General features: G+C 43.0%; 1 protein-coding gene across 6 annotated transcripts in view; it reads right to left on the reverse strand.

Annotated features, from left to right (window-relative positions):
* Window positions 1–2619: 2619 nt before the first annotated feature.
* Window positions 2620–24200, reverse strand: part of TDRD7 (tudor domain containing 7) — a 124044-nt gene continuing 102463 nt past the window's right edge. For 5 of the 6 annotated variants that reach the window (XM_056519061.1, XM_056519080.1, XM_056519055.1 and 2 more), the window contains 2 exons: window positions 24183–24200; window positions 2620–3139 (listed from right to left, as the gene is read on the reverse strand). The exon at window positions 24183–24200 is cut by the window's right edge and continues 23 nt beyond it. In XM_056519061.1, the coding sequence (XP_056375036.1) occupies window positions 2903–3139; window positions 24183–24200 (255 nt within the window). In that variant the 3' untranslated portion in view covers window positions 2620–2902. The remainder of the gene's footprint in view (window positions 3140–24182) is intronic. The other variant, XM_056519094.1, reaches the window with a different exon arrangement.

Consider the following 24200-nt stretch of genomic DNA (forward strand, 5'->3'; position numbering starts at 1 on the left):
CAATAGCTCAATGGCGCTCCCCCTCTTCTGAGCATTGTAGTGCGCCAGCAGAGCACTTGACATCCACACATGGGGTATTTCCATATTCAGAAGAGATGGGGTTACAAATTTTGGGGGTCATTTTCTCCTATTACCCCTTGTAAAAATGTCAAATTAGGGGGAAAACCAGCATTTTAGTGAAAATTTTTTCTTTCTTCATTTACACATCTGACTTTATCAAAAAGTCATCAAACACCTGTGAGGTGTTAAGGCTCACTGTGCCCCTTGTTGTGTTCCTTGAGGGGTGTAGTTTCCAAAATAGTATGCCATGTGTTTTTTTTTTTTTTTTTTGCTGTCCTGGCACCATAGGGGCTTCATAAATGTGGCATGCCCTCCAAAAACCATTTTATCAAAATTCGCTTTTCAAAAGCCAAATGTGACTCCTCCTCTTCTGAGCATTGTAGTGCGCCAGCAGAGCACTTGACGTCCACACATAGGGTATTTCCATACTCAGAAGAGATGGGGTTACAATTTTTTTTTGGGGGGGGGGGGGGGCATTTGGTCCTATTATCCCTTGTAAAAATTAAAAATTTGGGGGAAAACTAGCATTTTAGTGAAAAAAAATAATTTACACATCAAACTTTAACAAAAAGTTGTGACACACCTGTGGGGTGTTAAGGCTCACTGGACCCCTTGTTACGTGCCTTGAGGGGTGTGGTTTCCAAAATAGTATGCCATGTGTTTTTTTTTTGCTGTTCTGGCACCATAGGGGCTTCCTAAATGCGACATGCCCCACAAAAACCATTTCAGAAAAACTCACTCTCCAAAATCCCACTGTCGCTCCTTCCCTTCTGAGCCCCCTAGTGAACCCGCCGAACACTTGACATACACAAATGAGGTATTTCCTTACTCGAGAGAAATTGGGTTACACATTTTAGGAAGATTTCTCTCCTTTACCCCTTGTAAAAATTCAAAAACTGGGTCTACAAGAATATGCCAGTGTAAAAAATGAAGATTTTGAATTTTCTCCATCAATTTGCTGCTATTCCTGTGAAACACCTAAAGGGTTAACAAACCTTTTGAATGTCATTTTGAGGGGTGCAGTTTTTATAATGGGGTATGCATCCCAGAGTTATTAATGCTTAAAGTGAAAGTGGTCAGATGTTCAAAAAATGGCCAGGTCCTACAGTGAAAATTGGCTGGGTCCTTAAGGGGTTTTGCCCAGTTCATTCTTTTGGCTCCCTGCATCACGCAGTCCTCTTTCAAATCACCATATTTTTCGCTCCATAAGACGCACTTTCTTCCCCAAAAGTGGGAAGGAAATGTCTGTACATCTTATGGAGGGAATTAGTGTGCCGTAGTGCAGGGACGGCTGAAGAGGGGAGGCAGCGAAGCTTATCTGCTCCTGGGTCTGTATGGCGAAGTGCTCAGCTGACCCGCTGCATCTGATTCACGCCGCTGCCCCATTCTTCCATCCCCTTTACTGCCGATGTCCCGTTCTCCTGTCCGCATAATGGAGTCTTATGGAGGAGCATGTGACACACACGTCACTCCACCTCCTCCCCCTGCGCCTAGCGTAATGCTACGGAGGAAGCAGAGTGACGTGTGTGTCACATGCTCCTCCATAGACTCCCTTATGCAGACAGGAGAATGGGACAGCGGCAGTAAAGGGGATGGAAGAATGGGGCAGCGGCGTGAATCAGAGGCAGCGGGTCAGCTGAGCACTTCGCCATACAGACCCAGGAGCAGATAAGCTTAGCTGCCTCCCCTCTGCAGCCTTCCCTGCACAACGGCACACCAATTCCCTCCATAAGATGTACAGACATTTCCTTCCCACTTTTGGAGAAGAAAAAGTGCGTCTTATGGAGCGAAAAATACTGTACTTTGAAGGAGGACTGAGCGATGCAGGGAGCCAAAAGAATTAAACAGAACAGGGCAGCGGTAGTGATAAGTACCGGTATGCAACCACAAGGGGGGTCCTGCTGGTCACAAGGGGGGTTTGGTTCAGAATATTTTTTTTTCTTGTTCTCCTCTAAAACCTAGGTGCGTCTTATGGTCAGGTGAGTCTTATGGAGCGAAAAATACTGTACATATGCAGTGTTGGAGCAATGCAGGAAGCTAACTTGGGAGTGTGCTCCCCTGCCTGGCCACCTTCTGCATGTGAAAAGCTCATTACTGAGTGCTTCAGGGACAGTACACAAGTTCTGGAGTAGTCTGTGATGACCTTGTCACACACAGAAGGTGGCCGGGCAGGGAAATGCACTCCTGAGATCCTGGCCCTCTGCTGCAAAGAAGAGTGATGTGACCTTGCCATACGCATCAACAGTGGAGCGGTGGTCGGTAACCTAAACAACGAGCAGCAAATAATGTGACCAGAAATGGGCAAAACATAAAAAGTAAGCAATTTTTCTGACATGTGCAAATTTAGTAACTTTTGCATGATTTACTAAATAAATGTTAATGTAGGAGATGGGAAACCCCCTTTAATGGAAGGGCAATAATAGATCTGTCTTGCATTTACATCAACAGGAACAGAATTCTATAGGTGTGATTGAAAATATTTTACAAAAATAATTTTGTGAATTTTACAATTGGTGAATTGTGATATTTTACATGAATTAAGAAGCCAGGACATACACCTTATAGCACTTTGGCTTTTTATTGTTAAATAAATGTTACAATCTGCCTTATATTTCAACTTTATACAGCTAAATTATTAAACAATGTGCAAATTTTCAAAAAACCAACTCCTTTAAACAATGTAAACAAAATGACTCTGTTAAATATCTTTCACAGAAAACAAATTTATATAGTTATTCAAACTTTTTAACATTCATCAAATCAGAACAGTAGTGAAAAAGTTAACTTCTTAAAACATTTCTATATGCATATCAGTTATTGCTGCTTAAAGATCTGTGGCGGACTAGAGAGAAAACATGTTAGTCAGTTTTGGAAAGCTCAACAAGGTATTCTGACATAAGGTCATGAATCCAGACATCCGTGTCTGGTAAAGTGGTGTCCACAACGTAGGCCACAACCTTCCGATCCCATGGGTTAGTGCTTTCATGAATCTCTTGTATAAGGGCCACAAGAGGTTTCTTTTCCACATTGTTTCTGAAGACAATTGCAGCTTCCTCAGACCACTGCTCACATTTGACCCCTAGTAAGAAAAATCAATATATTTACAGCAATATCCTCAGTTATTTAACACTTAAGTACTACTAAAAGGAAAATGGATGTACAATACATGTGGCTCTTATCTATTGCTATCAATACCTCCTGTTGAAGGAAGTTTTATACCTGGGTACCAAAGTTTACTGTTTAGCAAAAAGATCAGGATTCTGCATACAAAATGTGTTTAGATAATATGAGATCCAAGCAGCCCAAAATTGCATAAATACACAAAATTAACCCCTTGATGACTGGGGAAATTTTCATTTTGTTTCTACTTGCCTTACAATAGCCAACTCTCTACAGAGCCATATAATGACACCTTTTATTTTAACAACCTATACTGTGAAATCAAAATGCTCCCTAAGAGGTTAATATTTAAAAAATAGCCAAAGAAGAGCATCAAACCCTTTTGCCAGGCCATACACATGAGTCTTACTATGCCCTACCTGCAGGCAGCATATGATAAAGGTTAAAGGAGATATATATAAAAAAAAAAATCCCCTATCCGCAGGATCGCGGGGAGTCTAACTGCTGGGACCCCCAGGATCTTGTCTACGGGGCCCTGGCTCTATGCGCGTGTCGCACCCAGCTGAGAAGCTGGTTGAAACACACCCCCTCCATTCATCTCTATGGGAGAGGCGGAGACACAGCGTTTGTGTGTCTCTGCCTCTCCCACAGAGATCAATAGAAGGGGCATGTTTCTACCAGCTTCCGTGCTGGGCGCGACATGTCATTACAGGAGCAGAGCTGGGGCCTTGTACGGGAGATCACGGGGGCCCCAGCTGTCAGACTCCCCGCAATCAGACACACATCCCCTATCCTGCAAATAGGGGATATGTTTTTTCCAGCGCATATCTCCTTTAAAGTTTTAAACACATTTGGAAATTCAGAAAGTTTGAAACTAGAAATTTGGAAAGTTTGAAATCAGAAGTTAATAAGGCCTTGTTCACATCAGCATTAGGAGCTCCATTATAATGACAGGACTTAAGTGGAGAAAATAAAACACAGGTCAGGTTTGTTGGTGTAACTGGAGGAAAAAGGATACCGCAGGAGAGAATACTGCATATGTTACAAAGTAACAGACAGCAAATAATGTACAAAAGAGTTGAAAAGCCAAACGGGGAGACAAACAAAAGACGCTTGCCATGTGTAGGGTCACATTTATACCTACCCCACCACACGTTTAGCCGGTAGGCGCTTCGCCAGGGGGCTTAAAGGCCTGATGCTACTTACGTGATTGTTTGTCACAGTTTTACATTATTAATTAATGTTAATAAAGATAAGTTTATTGTATTCTTATTCTGTTAGATTATATTTTAAATACTTTGAACATTTCTGTAGGTGGCGATACCAAATATGTTTTATAGTTTTTATTATTATTGACTTTATATATTTAGGAAGGGCAATAACATTTTTATTATTGGGGGGGGGGGGATATATATATTAGGGATCGACCGATATCGTTTTTTTAAGGGCCGATACCGATAATCGGTGGAGGTTAGGGCCGATAGCCGATAACTTATACCGATATTCCGGTATAAGTTATCGGCTATTTATCCCCTCGTGACACCGCTGCAGATCATTGATTTAAAGCGGGCGCTTTAAATCAAAGCACTGCAGTGGCTTTTGCGGTGCCATAGGCTGCCGCCACCCGCTTCTCTCCCCCTGTCTGTCCGGGGGTCCTGAGTCCCATCACTCTACATCTAGCTCCGGTGGCGTCCTCCTGAGCTGTCACTGTGCGCACTGACAGTGACGTCACGTCGCGCACGTCACGTCACTCGTCATTGCGCACAGCATAACGCAGGACGCAGCAGGAGCCAGAAGTAGCGTGGGCCCCGGGAACAGGTAATTATAAAAACGGAGATGGGGGAGGCAATGGGGTGCGACGCTGTGCGGCGGGTCGGTCGCGGGGTGGTGCGGGGCATTATCGGCAAGGTAATTGCCGATACCGATAATGCCCAAAACGGTGATTTATATCGGCCAAACCGATAATCGGTCGATCCCTAATATATATATATATTTATTTTTTCTTACACTTTAACCCCTTAAGGACATAGGGCGTATCCATACGCCCCCGTTTCCAAGTCCTTAAGGACCGAGGGCGTATGGATACGCTCTGAGCATTTCCGGCCCCCACCGCTAGCCGGAGGGGAGCCGGATGCCTGCTGAAATCGTTCAGCAGGCATCCCGGCATATCGCCCAGGGGGGTCTTTATGTCCCCCCATGTCGGCGATTGCCGCAGATCGCTGGACAATTCAGTCCAGCGATCTGCGGCAGATTCCGGGTCAATCGGGTCTCCAGTGACCCGATGACCCGGAATTACTGGCTGATCGGGGCCGTCAGAGACGGCCCCGAACAGCCAGAGCCAGCAGGGGTGAGGTGGCACTGGTGCCACCTCACGATCGCCCTGATTCGTCGGCCGACCAATCAGGGCGCCTGCTGCGGGTGTCACTCCCGCAACCCGCTCCGCCCCTCTTCCGGAGGACGTGAGCGGGTGCGGGAAGACGACCCCCGGTGCTGGGGACCCCGATCCCCGGCGTCCCTGTTGGGATCGGGGCCCCAGGAGCAGCGGCGGCGGAGACGACGAGGGACTGACCTGTGCGGCTGGATCGTTGGAGGTGAGTGACAGCCTCCTGCTGTTGCTTAGCAACAGCTCCCAGCATGCAACAAGGGCATGCTGGGAGCTGTAGTTATGCAACAGCAGGAGGCAGACCACCACAACTCCCAGCATGCCCTTATGGGCATGCTGGGACTTGTAGTTTTGCAACAGCTGAAGGCACATTCTTTCTATGTAAAAGTGTACCTTCAGCTGTTGTGTAACTACAACTCCCAGCTTGCACAATCAGCTAAAGTGCATGCTGGGAGTTGTAGTGGTGCATCCGGTGGTTGCATAACTACAACTCCCAGCATGCCCGTTGGCTGTCTGTGACTGCTGAGAGTTGTAGTTTTGCAACAGCTGAAGGCACACTGAGTTAAGTAGTAAACCAGTGTGTCTCCAGCTGTTGCATAACTACAATCCCCAGCATCCCCAGCCAATGTAGTATGCCTCCGGCTGTTGCATAACTACAAGACCCAGCATGCCCTTCCGCTGTCCGTACATGCTGGGGGTTGTAGCTTTTGCAACAGCTGAAGGCACACTGGTTGCAAAACACTGAGTTTGTTACCAAACTCGGTGTTTCACAACCTGTGTGTCTCCAGCTGTTGCAAAACTACAACTCCCAGCATGCACTGATAGACCGTACATGCTTGGAGTTGTAGTTTTGCAACAGCTGGATGTTTCTCCCCCCCCCCCCCCCCCAATGTGAACGTACAGGGTACACTCACATGGGCGGAGGATTACAGTAAGTATCCGGCTGCAAGTTTGAGCTGCGGCAAATTTTCTGTCGCAGCTCAAACTGCCAGCGAGAAACTACTGTGAACCCCCGCCCATGCGACTGTACCCTAAAAACACTACACTACACTAACACACAATAAAATAAAAAGTAAAAAACACTACATATACACATACCCCTACACAGCCCCCCTCCCCTCCCCAATAAAAATGAAAAATGTCTGGTACGCCACTGTTTCCAAAACGGAGCCTCCAGCGGTTGCAAAACTACAACTCCCAGCATGCACTGATAGACCGTACATGCTGGGAGTTGTAGTTTTGCAACAGCTGGATGTTCCCCCCCCAATGTGAACGTACAGGGTACACTCACATGGGCGGAGGATTACAGTAAGTATCCGGCTGCAAGTTTGAGCTGCGTCAAATTTTCTGCCGCAGCTCAAACTGCCAGCGAGAAACTACTGTGAACCCCCGCCCGTGTGACTGTACCCTAAAAACACTACACTACACTACCACAAAATAAAATAAAAAGTAAAAAACACTACATATACACATACCCCTACACAGCCCCCCTCCCCAATAAAAATGAAAAACGTCTGGTACGCCACTGTTTCCAGAACGGAGCCTCCAGCTGTTGCAAAACAACTACTCCCAGTATTGCCAGATAGCCACTGACTGTCCAGGCATGCTGGGAGTTTTACAACAGCTGGAGGCCCCCTGTTTGGGAATCACTGGCGTAGAATACCCCTATGTCCACCCCTATGCAATCCCTAATTTAGGCCTCAAATGCGCATGGCACTCTCACTTTGGAGCCCTGTCGTATTTCAAGGCAACAGTTTAGGGCCACATATGGGGTATCGCCGTACTCGGGAGAAATTGGGCTTCAAATTTTGTGGGGTATTTTCTGCTATTACCCTTTTTAAAAATGTTAAATTTTTGGGAAAACAAGCATTTTAGGTAAAAAAAAAATTTTTTTTTTACATATACAAAAGTCATGAAACACCTGTGGGGTATAAAGGTTCACTTAACCCCTTGTTACGTTCCCCGAGGGGTCTAGTTTCCAAAATGGTATGCCATGTGTTTTTTTTTTTTGCTGTCCTGGCACCATAGGGGCTTCCTAAATGCGGCATGCCCCCAGAGCAAAATTTGCTTTCAAAAAGCCAAACGTGACTCCTTCTCTTCTGAGACCTGTAGTGCGCCAGCAGAGCACTTTTCACCCCCATATGGGGTGTTTTCTGAATCGGGAGAAATTGAGCTTCAAATTTTGGGGGTGTTTTCTGCTATTACCCTTTTTAAAAATGTAAAAATTTTGGGAAACCAAGCATTTTAGGTAAAAAAAAATAAAAAATGTTCACATATGCAAAAGTCGTGAAACACCTGTAGGGTATTAAGGTTGACATTACCCCTTGTTACGTTCCCCGAGGGGTCTAGTTTCCAAAATGGTATGCCATGTGGTTTTTTTTTTGCTGTTCTGGCACCATAGGGGCTTCCTAAATGCGGCATGCCCCCAGAGCAAAATTTACTTTCAAAAAGCCAAATGTGACTCCTTCTCTTCTGAGACCTGTAGTGCGCCAGCAGAGCACTTTTCACCCCCATATGGGGTGTTTTCTGAATCGGGAGAAATTGGGTTTCAAATTTTGGGGGGTATTTTCTGCTATTACACTTTTTAAAAATGTAAAATTTTTGGAAAACCAAGCATTTTAGGTAAAAAAAATAATTTTTTTTTACATATGCAAAAGTCGTGAAACACCTGTGGGGTATTAAGGTTCACTTTACCCCTTGTTACGTTCCCTGAGGAGTCTAGTTTCCAAAATGGTATGCCATGTGTGTTTTTTTGCTGTTCTGGCACCATAGGGGCTTCCTAAAGGTGACATGCCCCCCAAAAACCATTTGACGCTCCTTCCCTTCTGAGCCCTCTACTGCACCCGCTGAACAATTAACATAGACATATGAGGTATGTGCTTACTCGAGAGAAATTGGGTTTCAATTACAAGTAAAAATTTTCTCCTTTTTACCCCTTGCAAAAATTAAAAAATTGGGTCTACAAGAACATGCGAGTGTAAAAAAATGAAGATTTTGAATTTTCTCCTTCACTTTGCTGCTATTCCTGTGAAACACCTAAAGGGTTAATACACTTACTGAATGTCATTTTGAATACTTTGGGGGTGTAGTTTTTATAATGGGGTCTTTTATGGGGCATTTCTAATATGAAGGCCCTTAAAATCCACTTCAAACGTGAACTGGTCCATGAAAAATAGCGAGTTTAAAAATTTTGTGAAAAATTTCAAAATTGCTGCTGAACTTTGAAGCCCTCTGGTGTCTTCCAAAAGTAAAAACTCATAAATTTTATGATGCAAACATAAAGTAGACATATTGTATATGTGAACCCAAAAAAAAATTTTGAATATCCATTTTCCTTACAAGCAGAGAGCTTCAAAGTTAGAAAAATGCAAAATTTTCATTTTTTTCATCAAATTTGGTGATTTTTCACCAAGAAAGGATGCAAGTTACCATAAAATTTTACCACTAAGTTAAAGTAGAATATGTCACGAAAAAACTATCTCGGAATCAGAATGATAACTAAAAGCATTCCAGAGTTATTAATGTTTAAAGTGACAGTGGTCAGAATTGCAAAAAACGCTCCGGTCCTTAAGGTGAAAAAGGGCTCGGTCCTTAAGGGGTTAAGTCACATCTATAGGCAATCATTTGATTGATTGTTCAATTCAATGCAATGCAATGCCTGCCATGCCAACAGATTGGAGCCGATCTGCCCCACTATACACCAATATAACTGTTTAAATGTTGCATCTAAACAGTAAAAACAGCGGCACTGGAAAACATTCTGTGCCAGCTATAGGTGGCATCCTTTGTTTGCTCTCAGCAGCGTGGTGTTGCCAGGTATGTCAAGGGCTCAAGTACTGGCCACCCTCATAGAATCCTCAAACATCTCTACATTGACGCACTTTCAGACTCTTCTACCTCTCTCAACAATATCTTCTCTATACAACACTGACACTGCCACCAAATTCTATAACATTACAGTCACCTTAGCCCTCCACCTAGTGGCCCTTCTCACACAAAACAGAACTAGATGTATCAATAGTTAGTTCTGGCACACAGATGTGACTAAACAACTTAGGCAAGCCTCCAGGTTTGCAGAGCGTCGTTGGAAGAAAACCCACTGCACGGAAAACTTTACAGCATACAAAAAAACAAACAAAAAAAAAATCCTCACCTTCAAGTCTGCAGTTAATTTTGCTAAGCAGAACTACTTCTCTACCATCATATCCTCTTTCCCACAACCCCAGGCAACTCTTTAAAGGGGAACTCCAGTTAAACAGATTTTTAAATGACTTCTATTAAAAAAAATCTTAATCCTTCCAGTACTTATCAGCTGCCACCATTTCTACTTTGTAATGACATCATCATTTTACCCAAAAATCTACGAAGAAACGGAAAAAAAAAATCATTGTGCGACAAAATTGAAGAAAAACACCATTTTGGGGACTTCTGTTTCTACGCAGTACATTTTTCGGTAAAAATGACACCTTATCTTTATTCTGTAGGTCGATATGATTAAAATTATTCCCTACTTATATAGGTTTGATTTTGTCGCACTTCTGGAAAAAATTATAACTACATGCAGGAAAATTTATACATTTAAAATTGTCATCTTCTGACCCCTATAACTTTTTTTTCGCATACGGGGCAGTATGAGGGCTCTTTTTGCGCTGTGATCTGAAGTTTTTAGCGGTACCATTTATGTATTGATAGGACTTTTTTATTGCTTTTTATAAATTTTTTCATGATATAAAAAGTTACAAAAAAGACACTATTTTGGACTTTGGAATTTTTTTGCGCGTACGCCATTGACCGTGCTGTTTAAGTAACAATATATTTTTATAATTCAGAAATTTCTGCATGCGGCGATATCACATATGTTTATTTTTATTTGCACTTTTTTTTTTACGGAAAAGGGGGGAGGGGTGATTCTAACTTATTAGGGAAGGGGTTAAATGATCTTTATTCACTTTTCACTTCTTTTTTTTGCAATGTTATAGCTCCCACAGGGGCTATAACACTGCACACACTGATCTTTTACGTTGATCAATGGTTTCTCATAGGAAACCATTGATTAATGATTCTGCCGCTTGACTGCACATGCCTAGATCTCAGGCACCGAGCAGTCATTCGGCGATCGGACAACAGGAGGCGATTTCACCGCGGCGATCCAGAACAGCTCCCTGAGCTAACCGGCATTGGTTTACTTTCACTTTAGATGCAGCGTTCAACTTTGAATGCCACGTCTTAAGAGTTAATAGCTCGCGGAACCGCGATCTGTGCCGCGTGCTATTAGCCACGGGTCCTGGCTGTTGTTACAATGGCCGGGCCCAACCGCGTTATAGAAAGGGAAAGGATCCAGGACGTACCGGTACGTCCTTGGTCCTAAAGGGGTTAAAAGATGTAATTTACAAATCTGTTTAACTTTCTGGAACCAGTTGATTTGAAAAAAAAAATTATTTGTTTTACACCGGAGTACCCCTTTAACACCTTTAAGTCCCTCCTCCGTCCACCACTGCCCATATCTCATCTCAGCAGACGACTTTGCTACATACTTCAACAGGGGTGTGAAAATTTTTATAAAAAACTACTTGTCCACAGGACTAAAATGGAGCAAAATCTACTTGTCCCTCATGACGATCCACTTGTCCGGGCCAATTTTTGCTTTTACGCTCTAATTTTTTTCTCCTCGCCCTATAATAACCATAACTACCTACTATAATGATACCTTTAAATTTTTCAATAACATATTCTCTGAACCAAAAAAAATAAAAAAATTACATACATACACACATATATATATATATATATATATATATATATACACATACATATATATATATATACATATTATATATATACACATATATATAAGGGAAGTGAAATTGAAAAAGTAAAAGATAATTTAACAGATTTGGTGTTTTTCTTTTCTACGCCATTTACCTTGTGGTTGAGGTAACATGTTAGTTTTATACTTTAGGCCGCCTGATTACAGCGATACCAGATTTGTATAGTTTACGTCATGTTTTACTAATTTTGAACTTTTTCTAATTTTTTTTAATTGCCATTTTTTAACCCCTGTAGCTTTATTTTTTTCTGCATACCCGGCTGTATGAGGGCTCATTTTTTTGCGCCATAATCTGTTTTTTGTGTCGGTACTAGAGATGAGCGAACTTACAGTAAATTCGATTCGTCATGAACTTCTCTGCTAGGCAGTTGATTACTTATCCTGCATAAATGAGTTCAGCTTTCAGGTGCTCCGGTGGGCTGGAAAAGGTGGATACAGTCCTAGGAAAGAGTCTCCTAGGACTGTATCCACCTTTTCCAGCCCACCGGAGCACCTGAAAGCTGAACTCATTTATGCAGGAAAAGTCATCAACTGCCGAGCCGAGAAGTTTGTGACGAATCGAATTTACTGTAAGTTCACTCATCTCTAGTTGGTACCATTTTTCTATCGATCTGACTTTTTAATCTCTTTTTAACTTATTTTTTCTGGGATATTATAAAAATTGCAAATCTGTGGTTTGGTATTTTTGACATTTACCGTACGGGATACATAATGTTATATTTTAATAGGTTGTACAATTACGCACGAAGCGATACCAAATATGTTTATTTTTATTATGTTTGCATGTTTTTATATAGGAAAAGGGGGTGATTTGAACTTTTAACATGGAAGGGGTTAATGCAGCGGTCTTCAAACTGTGGCCCTCCAGATGTTGCAATGTTGCAAAACTACAACTTCCAGCATGCACGGACAGCCAACAGCTGTCCTGGCATGCTGGGAATTGTAGTTTTGTAACATCTGGAGGGGCACAGTTTGAAGACCACTGGGTTAATGTGTGGCTTTCAAACTTTTATTAAAATTTTATTTTTTTTATTATTTTTTTTTAAACACTATTAGACTTATGAGGAATCATTAGATTCATCAGACAGATTAATAGAGTTCTATTAAACTCTATTAATCTGTGTGCTCTGTGATCCATTGATAGATCCTGGCTGGACTAGGCTCTATCAATGACAGAGCGGGACAGCAGGAAGCAGAGATAAGCCCTCCGGCTACCTCCATAGTGGATCGCCCCCCTGCGATCGTGCTGCGGGGGGGGCCAATCCACCCCACTAGCCCACCAGGGAGCATTCACATGTCCCTTTAGACGCCGCTGTCAGCTTTGACAGCAGCGATCTAAAGGGTTAATAGCCAGCCGCTGCGATCGCCGCATGCTGGCTATTAGCGGCAGCCCCCGGCTACTGAGAACAGCCGGGGGTTGCAGAGTATGGAGCGGGCAGGAATCCTGAGCCCGCTCCATACTCCCCTGTGAGCGCCGCAAGCATCTCCCCCGTGCAGACGTGCCTCCTCCCCTCAGCTCTCCGAAGCTACAGCTGTGGGGAGTGAAGGCAGAGGACGCAGGTCTGCACGGGGAGAAAGAAGCCACGCCCCCTCACATCTGGAGAGCAGGGGAGAGAAGACAAATACACAGCTTCTCATCTCCCCAGCTCTGCTTCGGAGGACACAGGCTGCAGAGTATGGAGCGGGCAGGAGTCGGCAGCCCGCTTCATACAGACTGCAGATCGCCGCCACACTTGTCAGGTCCGGCCCTGCTTGCCCGAAGCCGGGCTAAGGGCCGGACAATTTCACTTGCACGGCGCCCGAAACTGCTTGTCCCGGGCGTCGGGCGATAGGAATTCCACATCCCTGCTTGACACCAGATTGACACCATCAGGGAAAGCTTTACTTTACAGACCCCACAACTCATCTTCACTCCTACCCAGTGCCCTTCCCCCATGATTTCTCCACCATTATTGAAGATAAGCTCTCCAAACTATTTTTCTCTTTACACCTCACTACCTGTGCATGTGACCCAATCCCATCCCACCTCATCCCTAACCTGACTACAGTATTCATCCCGGCCCTAACCCACCTCTTCAACATATCACTAAACACTGGTACTTTTCATTCATAATTCAAACATGCAATTACACCCATTCTCAAAAAATATAAAAAATAAAAATTCTCTTGACCAATCCTCTCTGTCCAGCTACCGCCCCATCTCACTTCTTCCCTTCAAGATAGACATGTCGTTCACAGAGTTTTCAACGGTCCTCCCACCTCTAATCCAACTCACTGACTACCTGCAATCTGGCTTCCCTCCCGACCATTCCAGTGAAACCGTCCTAACCAAGGTGGCCAACGATCTGTAGACCGCAATAGCCGAACGCCAATACTCTGTTCTCCTTGACCTCTCCTCTGCCTTTGACACAGTAGACCACTCTCTCGTTACAGTCCCTCTCAACCCTAGGCATCACAAACTTTGCCCTCTCCTAGATCTCCTCGTACCTCACCAACTGCACATTCAGCGTCCCCCACTCATGCTTCTTCCTCACCTCGCCCTCTCTCTGTTGGATTTCCTCAAGGCTCTGTCTTGGGGCCCCTACTCTTCTCGGCCTGGGACAGATTATAGACACCCATGGCTTTAAGTACCACCTCTATGCTGATGACATAAATCTACCTCTCCAGCCCCGATTTCATCTCTCTACTATCTAGAATCCCAGACAGACTGTCAGCTCTTTTTTTCTCCTCCCGCTTTTTCAAACTCAACATGGAGAAAACTAAATTAATAATTTTCCTCCCATCCTGCTCCAACCCCCACCGGGTCTATCAATCACAGTCAATGGTTCTACCCTCTCTCCAGCAACCCAAGTCCACTGCCTTGGGGTCACCTTTGACTCTGCACTCTTTCAAACCACACATCCAGACCCTTAGCACTGCCTGTCACCTTCAGCTCAAAAACATCTCTCGAATCCGCTCATTCCTCAACTTTGACTCAACTAAACAACTGGTACATGCCCTCCTTATCTCCCACTTGGACTACTGCAATATCCTCCTCTGCAGCCTTCAATTGAAAACACTTGCTTCCCTCCAATCCATCCTCAACTCTGCTGCTCGAACAATCCACCTCTCACTTCGCTTCTTCTCTACCTCTTCCCTGTGCCAATCCCTTCACTGGCTACCCCTTGCCCCACTAATTAAATTTAAACTGTTCACTGACATATAAGGCCATCTACAACCGGTCCCCTCCATACATCTAACCTGATCTCCCTATACCGCCCAGCACATAATCTCCGATCATCTCAAGACGTCCGCCTATGCTCCCCCTGGTCTGCACTTCACATGACTGTCTCCTGGACTTCTCCTGAGTTTCCCACATTACACTCGCTATCCCAGCACATCCGGCTCTCACCCACCATCAAGACCTTCAAAAACAACCTGAAGACCCATCTATTCAAGTAAGCCTTCAACCCTAAATAATCCTGCTGCCACTGCACCACCAATGGCTACTTGACGTTCCCCTCACCTACTGTTTCCTTTCCCTCTCCTTGTAGATTGTAAGCTCTTGCAGGCAGGGTTCTCTCCCCCTCTAATTCAGTCAGCAAGTTACTCCGCGTAATGCTCAACGGTCCCATGTTGATCTTATGTACTGTTACTGTCACCTTTATCACATGTAAAGTGCCTTGGAACCAAGGGCGCTATATAAATAAATAATACCGGGCCCGCTCCATACAATGTTGATGCCTGCATGACAAGTATACTCTTCCTGTGTCGTCAACAGCTTAAAAACACACACAGTAACATCCAAGTAGTGTGCGTTGGCACTGAGGGTGCTCGTGGACAAAGAAATCCGTAAATATAGCCCTACAACCTCTTGACAAAGCCGTGTCTAACGGCGAAACATGTCGAGGGGGGCTGTAAACTGATTTTAATTCTTGTGGTGTCCTTCCCCATCTGTATGTCCCACTGCAGGTGCATACAGAATTATTATTGATTGCGGTACAGCGGTACTTATTGAATATTGATATACATGGGAAGAGAGACACTCTGAATTTTTAATCTTTCATTTGGTGTGGATTATTACAAATCAATAAAGTTATGTGTTTTTAATATATGGGAAAATAGGGAATTAGTGGATCACTGCGGTGATCTTGTGGTGAATTATCTGGATTAACCCTCCATATATTGGTCTTATATGAATCATCATGCATGACAAGTATACTCTTCCTGTGTCGTCAACAGCTTAAAAACACACACAGTAACATCCAAGTAGTGTGCGTTGGCACTGAGGGTGCTCGTGGACAAAGAAATCCGTAAATGAAAAGAGGAAGTCCCGCAACTCCAATGCTTTGAATAATCTTTAGTGCTTTATTATTGCTTGAAGGAATAACACAAGAACCGCAACACACCTTCATCAGCTGCAGAAGTAACACATTCAAAGTTGACGCATTATATACGTAACTGCTCCGTGACGAGCACATCACTGTAGTATCCCAGCAACAACCCATTAACACCACAAGAATCAACATTGCACCACACATACGTGACATTTTTTTCAATGAATGAGTAGTTTCACTGCCATAGTGATAGTTCATGTTGGTCTCTGCAACGAGAAAGTAGGTAAGTTATACTATACACAGACCGTGAACAAGCTTAAAAAGGTATGGAAAACAACTATAGTTAGGCATATTGCCAAAATAAAAACCATAAGAGTTGCAAGCAAAGTGTTTATAGTAGCTGTGCTAATTCGGATTCACGATTTAACCCTTGCATTTGAAGGGTAACTAATATATGTATCCAGAAGGTCGCCCTACAGGTCATTAGATTTGATGTTGCCTCCTCTCCTAGGAGGAAAAATCTCCTAAAATACCTGTGAAACAGTGACCCTTCTCTTTAAAATGGAATGATAGTGGTAGTAACACATTATTGCATTGGATGTTAGATTTATGGAGGTTAATGCGGTCTCCTAGATGCTGGGTGGTTTCACCAACGAATAGGACACCGCATGAACACTTGAGGTAAATTACATCTCTGGTTTTTCATGTAAAAAAAAAAGTTCTTTAAATCGAAAATTTCTTGCCACTATATGGGTGTGAAAAAAGTATCTCCCTTTGTTACATTACTGCATTGTGCACATGTAAGGCAAGGGAGAGTGCCACATTTTTTTTGATCCCAAAAAGGAGATTCTTTCTGTACTCACTGTAAAATCTCTCTCGTAGCTTTCATTGGGGAACACCAATACTATTGGGTATATGCTTATGAAACTAGGAAAAAAAAAAATTTGGCTCCTCCCTGGCAGGATATACCTGCCCAATGGAAGTGAGGTAATCCGTTTTGTCACAAATAAATATGTCTGAAGGACCGTAGAAAAAAACCCCGGATATAAAAAAAATTAAATAAATAAATGGAAAACCGTATCCGGACAAAAAATGAAGAAATGGGTGGGCACGGTGTCCCCCAATGAAGGCTACGAGAAAGAGATTTTACAGAGAGTATAAAAAATAAAATAAATCTCCTTTTCTCGGTCGCTCTTAATTGGGGGACACGGATACTATTGGGACATACAAAAGCTGTCCCCTAGGGTGGGAATAACCACCAGAGAAAGGGAGACATTCCCGAAACTGAACCCTATTCATCAGTAAGGCTCGCGGACGAGACCCTGGGCCAAGAGGCAACCGAGACCCAGAAACTGAGCGTCTGGAAGGTCCCACCGTCATTGGAAATGGACTAGAACGCCTAATGAAGGGAAAATCCGTTGTAGACACTCTAACCTATAGTTCACATAGAGACACAAGGTGGTGTTGCCTAGGAAGGCCGATAGCCGTAACCATCCCGGAAGGAGGTAGGAAACCAACTCCCAGGAACACAGAACCGGACAGAGGGCCAGCCCAACTGTTAAACAAAAATGGAAAGGGGCCCAACAAGAGAACCCCAGCCAGAGAATCAACCGATTCAAGAAAAAATGGTGAAAAAAATGCCAGGAAGAGCAGCGCACGCCTGAGCAGAAGGCAAGCACAGTCAAGGGGGAAAACAGAACCTTTGGAAAAAAAAAAAGGGAGAGACTAAAACCGGCTCTAGAGAGGCACGATGCATAAGATCGATGACCTGAACTTTAAAAGCTGCAGGCTCCATAACCAATTTCCCAGGGGAATTCCGCAAGCACCAGGGAGGAAGCGGACTGAGAGTCTGATGACCACAAAAGGGGGGGGGGGGGGGGGGTTGTGTGTAACATCTGATTTACTTGATATATTTTTTTTAAAACACTGCTGGAAGAGGCTGGAGGATCCACTGACCCCTCGATGCTACACTGTAGGAGAGGAGGAGGGCGGAGCTATGTCGACTCCCCTTGTGCCATGACGGCCGTCCGGGGAGGGGGGGCCGAAGACTGAGTAATGCTCCAAGTCCCCAGCACACATGGCCGCTGGCATTTGTAAAAGCGGTGGCTTCCCTGTGACTGAAACGCCCACGGTAACTAGACAGCTGAGTCTGCAGGTGTTGAAACAAGGCAGCTCCGCAGAGCGGGGAGAGAGTCCCCCTCTCAGCTCATCTCCAGATTCCCGCACTGAGTACGGGAAGAAGGGGGGGGCAGCTGCATACCACCATTATGGCTCCCGCCGGCGAAGGAGCACTGGAGGAGTTCAGAACAGCCGGGGTGGGAGGAGGGAGAAAGTCTGCGGCTGCAGAAAGTGGAGGGAGCCGCCGCAAAAGCTAGCAGCTGTAGCTCTTGAGCTCTAGACTGAGTCTACGAATGGGAAAAGAATATATCAGATATATCTCGACTCACCGAGATCAAGACCATAGCCCCAGAAATTGGCCCATTGCGGACCAGGTCCACAGAATAGCTGGGCTAAGAGTGACCCAGGGAGATTATTAACCCCTTAGGTCCCACCATAGCCCTGCCAGAGAATCAGTAAGTTAGTTAATCACCTTACAAAAAGGAGGGCGCATACTTACCAAGCTCTTGGCTATACTCACTTCCTGATGTCTTCAGCCAGCTAAAGGCCGTGCTGCATCATGCCAGGCTGCCATAACGAGACGAGCAGGGGCAGTGGGGGACCCGGATCAAAGGTATACCTCCAGGTGCTGGCCGATGGCGAGAAGGGGTTAACGGCCCATACTCTATGTACCATGCCCCTTTGTCGCATGTGGGAGATCAGGTAGCACCATGCTCCTGTCGCCCAACCTAGAAAAATAAAAGGAAAAAGAACCTAACTATATGTACTTAACTAGAAAATAATAAACCAGGTCTGGGAGAGCTCACAGACATGTGTCTTGCCTGACACTAACTAAAACTAATGACCTCACTTCTAGTGGGTGGGTTTATCCTGCCAGGGAGGAGGCAACTTTTTTTTTCCCCTAGTGTCAGCGCCTCCAAGTGGCAAGAGCATATACCCCATAGTATTGGTGTTAGAGATGAGCGAACTTACAGTAATTCGATTCGTCACAAACTTCTTGGCTCGGCAGTTGCTGACTTTAGCCTGCATAAATTAGCTGAGAAGTTTGTGAGGAATTGAATTACTTTAAGTTCGCTCATCTCTAATCGATGTCCCCAATGAAGAGCGACCGAGAAAATTTGTGGTGTTTGATCCTGTTATTAGAACCTACATCCGCTTATATCAAGTTATCTTCAAGATTCCGTGCTCTCTTATTACAGATTAGGGGTGGGGTTAAATTCCTCTATACATGGATATGATCTACCCAAAAACTGCCAATGGGAGCGTATGATCTTATCAATTTTGAGACTTAAAAGGATGGAACAATCTGACAAAAAGAATATGTTTATCCTTGTCCTGGGACCCTCTATCTGTTTGAAAAGTAGAGGCTAAAATTCCTTCAGGGTATCCTCTCTCTCAACTTATTTTCTAATTACTTCAGTCTTTGAACTCTTTTATTCGGGTCAGTGACTATCCTAGCAACTCTTTTGGACTGTAAGATCAAGATGGAGTGTTTCACTGATGGGGGATGTGCGCTTGTATAGTGTAGCAAACAATTTCTGTCCGTGGGTTTCCTATAGACATCTGTGCAAAGAACCCCCTGATTGTCCTCCTCTACCAGGGTATCTAAGAAATTTAAATCCGCAGTCATTGTGAATTCCAGTTCTTCCGAATAGAGTTAGTGTCCTCATAGAATAGTTTTTCGGACGAACGTGGACCCTCCCATATGCATACTATGTCATCTGTACATGAATACATACATGAATCGACACCAGGTTCTGGTGTTTTTTTTAAACTATTCATGTGCATAGACAAATCTGTCCTCAAAAAAAGCCATGTATGCATTAGCATATAGGGGGGCCACGTTTACTCCCATCATCTGTAAGTAGAACGTGTCCTCAAATAAAAAGTAACTGTCCCTGAGTACAATATTTAGCATAAATGACTCTGATCTAATAACCATTGTGTTGCCCCTATTCCCTTTGAGTGGTTGATCGACGTATATAAACGGACCACATCAATGCTCATCAACCAAGTTTCAGATGTCAGACCCTGAATAGTGGATAAAATCATTAAAAAATCTGAAGTATCTAATAAGGAAAGCAGGAGTAGTTTTGGTCAAAAGATTAAGTGTCTTTTCAAGTATTCTAGATATAGGAGAAAAGATAAGAGTTCATAGAAGAGACAATAGGACAACCCGGGGGATTATCTAGCCCTTTGTGTATTTTTGGCAAGATATAAAAGACTGGAGTCACAGGATTCTTGCTAAATAGGAATGTTGCCAATTTCTTATCTATCACCAAAGTGTCCTATATCAAAATCTATCCTTATGTCAAAAACAGGGTCTTTAGCCAATCATGCATATTTTTCTACATCAGATAATTGTCTAAGAATCTCAGCTGTATACATAATGCTATCCATCACAACTAGAGATGAGCGAACTTACAGTAAATTCGATTCGTCACGAACTTCTCGGCTCGGCAGTTGATGACTTATCCTGCGTAAATTAGTTCAGCCTTCAGGTGCTCCGGTGGGCTGGAAAAGGTGGATACAGTGCTAGGAAAGAGTCTCCTAGGACTGTATCCACCTTTTCCAGCCCACCGGAGCACCTGAAAGCTGAACTAATTTATGCAGGAAAAGTCATCAACTGCCGAGCCGAGAAGTTCGTGACGAATCAAATTTACTTTAAGTTCGCTCATCTCTAATCACAACGATAGAACCGCCTTTATTGGCCGGCTTTATCGCTATGTTCCGATCAGCAGACAATTCATGTAGACAATTCAAGCCCTTCTTTCCAAAAGGGATAGATTGTTAAATACAGTGGCCGGCATTTATCATTGTAGTGTAAGTGAAGCATTTTCTACACCTTTTTTGTGTGCTGATAACGTGTAGGAGCCCCACATTTATTAAATGGTTACAGCGCATTTGATAAATTTTGTGCAGGTCACATTTTCTGAAATTTCTCTCTTCACATACACCAAAGAGCTAAGCTAAGTCTGGGCTGGTGTAGTTTTAGAGACTTTTGAGTGGCTTTGCGCCTTTTCACAAAAAGCCGCAGTTCATAAAACCAGTCCATATCGTGTGTATTGCCAAAATCTGTGGATTGAAAATCAGAATCAGCAGAAATGTGTAAACCAAAAGGCGCAAATAAACCCTGCATGCACCTTTTGTAGAAACATAGACAATGATAAATGTCAGCCAGTATGTTCACCGTTCATTCTTTTTTTCTCTCATCAAGATGTCAATGTCCTTTCTTGCCAAATTAACAACGGTCTCCACCGAATAACAACATTTTGGTGGGTTGAAACAGCTCTTCAATGTTAACTTGTAATCCTCCAAAGTCAATTGATTCCCTTGAGATTGACCTGATATGTCCATAGACCCATTAGTCTCTGGAATCTCACTCGAGAAATGGGCTTTTAACCAACCTTTAGACCTTTTCGGGGTCTTTTTCACACCCGTGTAGATACTTTTTCACACCCGTGTAGTGTTAAGAAATATCCAATTAAGGGCTTTTTAAAAAAATTTTTTTTACATGCAACACAAGAAATGTAATTTACCTCATCAAGTGTCCGTGCAGCCTCCTATACGTTGGCGAGACCACCCAGCATGTAGGAGACTGCATTAATCGCCATAAATCTAACATCCGATGCAATAATCTGTTACTTCCGCTACCGTTTTATTTTTAAAAGAAGGGTCACTGTTTCACAGCTTCGTTATCAGGTAATTAAGGAGATTTTTCCTCCGGGGAGAGGAGACATCAAAAAACTTCTGGCCCGTAGGCAGGCCTTCTAGATACATACATTAGGTACCCTTCAAACGCGAGGGTTAAATCGTGAATAAGAATTAGCAAAGCTACTATAAATACTTTGCTTGAAACTCTTACGGTTTTTATTTTGGCAATACCCCTAACTATAGTTGTTTTCCATACCTTTTAATCTTGTTTGCTGTCTGTGTATAGTATAACTTATCTATTTTCTCGTTGCAAAGACCGACATGAACTATCACTACGGCAGTGAAACTACTCATTCACTGAAAAAATGTCACACGTGTGTGGTGCAATGTTATTTTTTGTTTATGGAGTGTTTCTGGGCTACTAGAGAGACGTATATAATGTGCAAACTTTGAATGTGTTACTTATGAAGCTGACGAAGGCCTGTGTACCGAAACACGTGTTGCGGTTCTTGTGTTATTCCTTCATGCAATAATAAAGCACAAAAGATTATTCAAAGCATTGGAGTTGCAGGACTTCCTCTTTTAAAAAGCACACACAGGACCAAATTTATCAATCTGTCTGATACAAACACTGGCGTAATTTGTCCACAACAACCGATCACAACTCTGATTATCGGCAAATTAGGCAGTTTTTGTCATGGAAAGATTGAGAAATCTTGGCCATTAAGATTCTCTAAATAAGAGGTCTCTTTGGGTTAGAAATGCATAAGTGAGTGAATAATGTATAAACAGCTGCAGTGCACATAAGATTTTTTTTTTGTAAGGATTTGTAATAAAGGATGAGTTTTTAGCAAGAGGTATTGGTGCTGAAGAAAGTTCTTCTATTGATATATGTTTATCCTAGACCTGTTTACATTCACATACTGTGGATTTACCAACCATATATATCCCATGTTTATATTTTACTAGCTGAGTACACGGCATTGCCCGGTTTTTCCTTCCTAATCCTTGATGGGGAGGAAAATAAACAAAGGAGGAAGCTTTTGATTTCATATCCCGACCTCCTATCCCATCCTCCTATCCCAACCTCCCATCCCGACCCATAATATGTGTACCAGGTATTGAAATATCTCCAGGCGTACAGAAGTTATGTGAGAACATACATTTCCCATTGATTTGCATGGAACTTTAAACGAAAACCCTGACCCTCACAAATGGGGGTAGTTAAGGGTTAAAATTAACTATGCTATATTTTAAGTGGACATATAAGTAACATGTGACCAAGTATTATCAAAATATCTCCAGCCGTTTGGAAGTTATGCAGTAACATATTTCCCATAGACTAGAATAGGACTTTAAACATAAACCCCGCCTCTGGCAAATGGGGGTGAGTAAGGGTTAAATCACCTATCCTATGTTTGTTGCTGACATAAGTAACATATGTGCCAAGTTTCATGTTAATATCTTTAGCCGTTTAGACGTGATGCTGGAACATACACACATTAAGTTTTTTATATTATATATATATATATATATATATATATATATATATATATATATATATATATATATATATATATATATATATATATAGATAAGTAATGAATGGGGGGAAAGGTTTTAAAATATATATACACTTTTTTATACTTTTTTTGCTGATATTTTACACTTATAGGATTACTTGCATACCGCAATAGGGCTGCGTCTTACAATTATTTTCATATTCGATTCGTTGGCTGATAATTGTTTCGATTAATCAACTAATCTGATTAAAGATAACCATAGTGGAGAAGAAGACAATTTGTGAGTTAGATTAGGGAGGGAGCCAACATACACAATCTTCTACTTTCTGCATCTTCTCTCTGGAACTATTGCGAATCTGGCCTTTTGAACTGAGCCGGACAACTGGAGAAAAGTTGCAGAAAGGAACAGCAGGAAGCAGAAAATAGCCTGTGCTGGGCCCCCTCTTCACTAAACAGGCTGCCGAGGACCACAGTTGCATATATACCTATTGATAATCACTAAGTGTATGTGAAATTGTCTGACCAACCAATCGACTATTGAAATAGTTGACAACTATTTTCATAATCGATTAGTTGCCGATTAATCGATTAGTTGTTTCCCTATGCTTTTGTATTGCACTGTATTGTGCCTGATCATGTTATCCTATTAAACTCTGCAGAATAAAAGTACTAAGATATCATTAAGCCCTTGGCTGACAACCATTGGCACCCCTGATCACATAGAGGAGTTGCAACTGGGGTGACTGAGGGTGTATTATTGACCATGACTTCTAAGAGGTAAACCGTTAGAATAAGAGGTATCTCCGACCGGAGCACCGTAACACATTGGCCCAGATTAATAAAATGTGTCTGGTTGCCAACTGTGCTTGTCAACAACCAATCACAGTTCAGCTTTCCTTTAAAAAAGGAGCTGTTATTTGTTGCTATCTTTCGAAGACAAAAAACAGGTACATTTTTATCTCAGACAGATTAATCTGGGCCACTGTCTACTGTAAAAAAACAAACATAAAAACAACTCATACCCACTTCATATAGACCCAGTTCAATGCCTAAGCCCACTCCATACATTCCCTTGCTCTTTCTGGCATAAATATAGTGGATAGCACCAAGGGTTATAGAAGCAGTTTCAGGTAACATTTCTATAGTAAAAAAAAAACTAAAAAACACAGCAAACACACTACCTGGTTGCAGGTTACAAG

This window comes from Hyla sarda, chromosome 1 (genome assembly GCF_029499605.1).
Source record: "Hyla sarda isolate aHylSar1 chromosome 1, aHylSar1.hap1, whole genome shotgun sequence".
Taxonomy (NCBI): Eukaryota; Metazoa; Chordata; class Amphibia; order Anura; family Hylidae; genus Hyla; species Hyla sarda.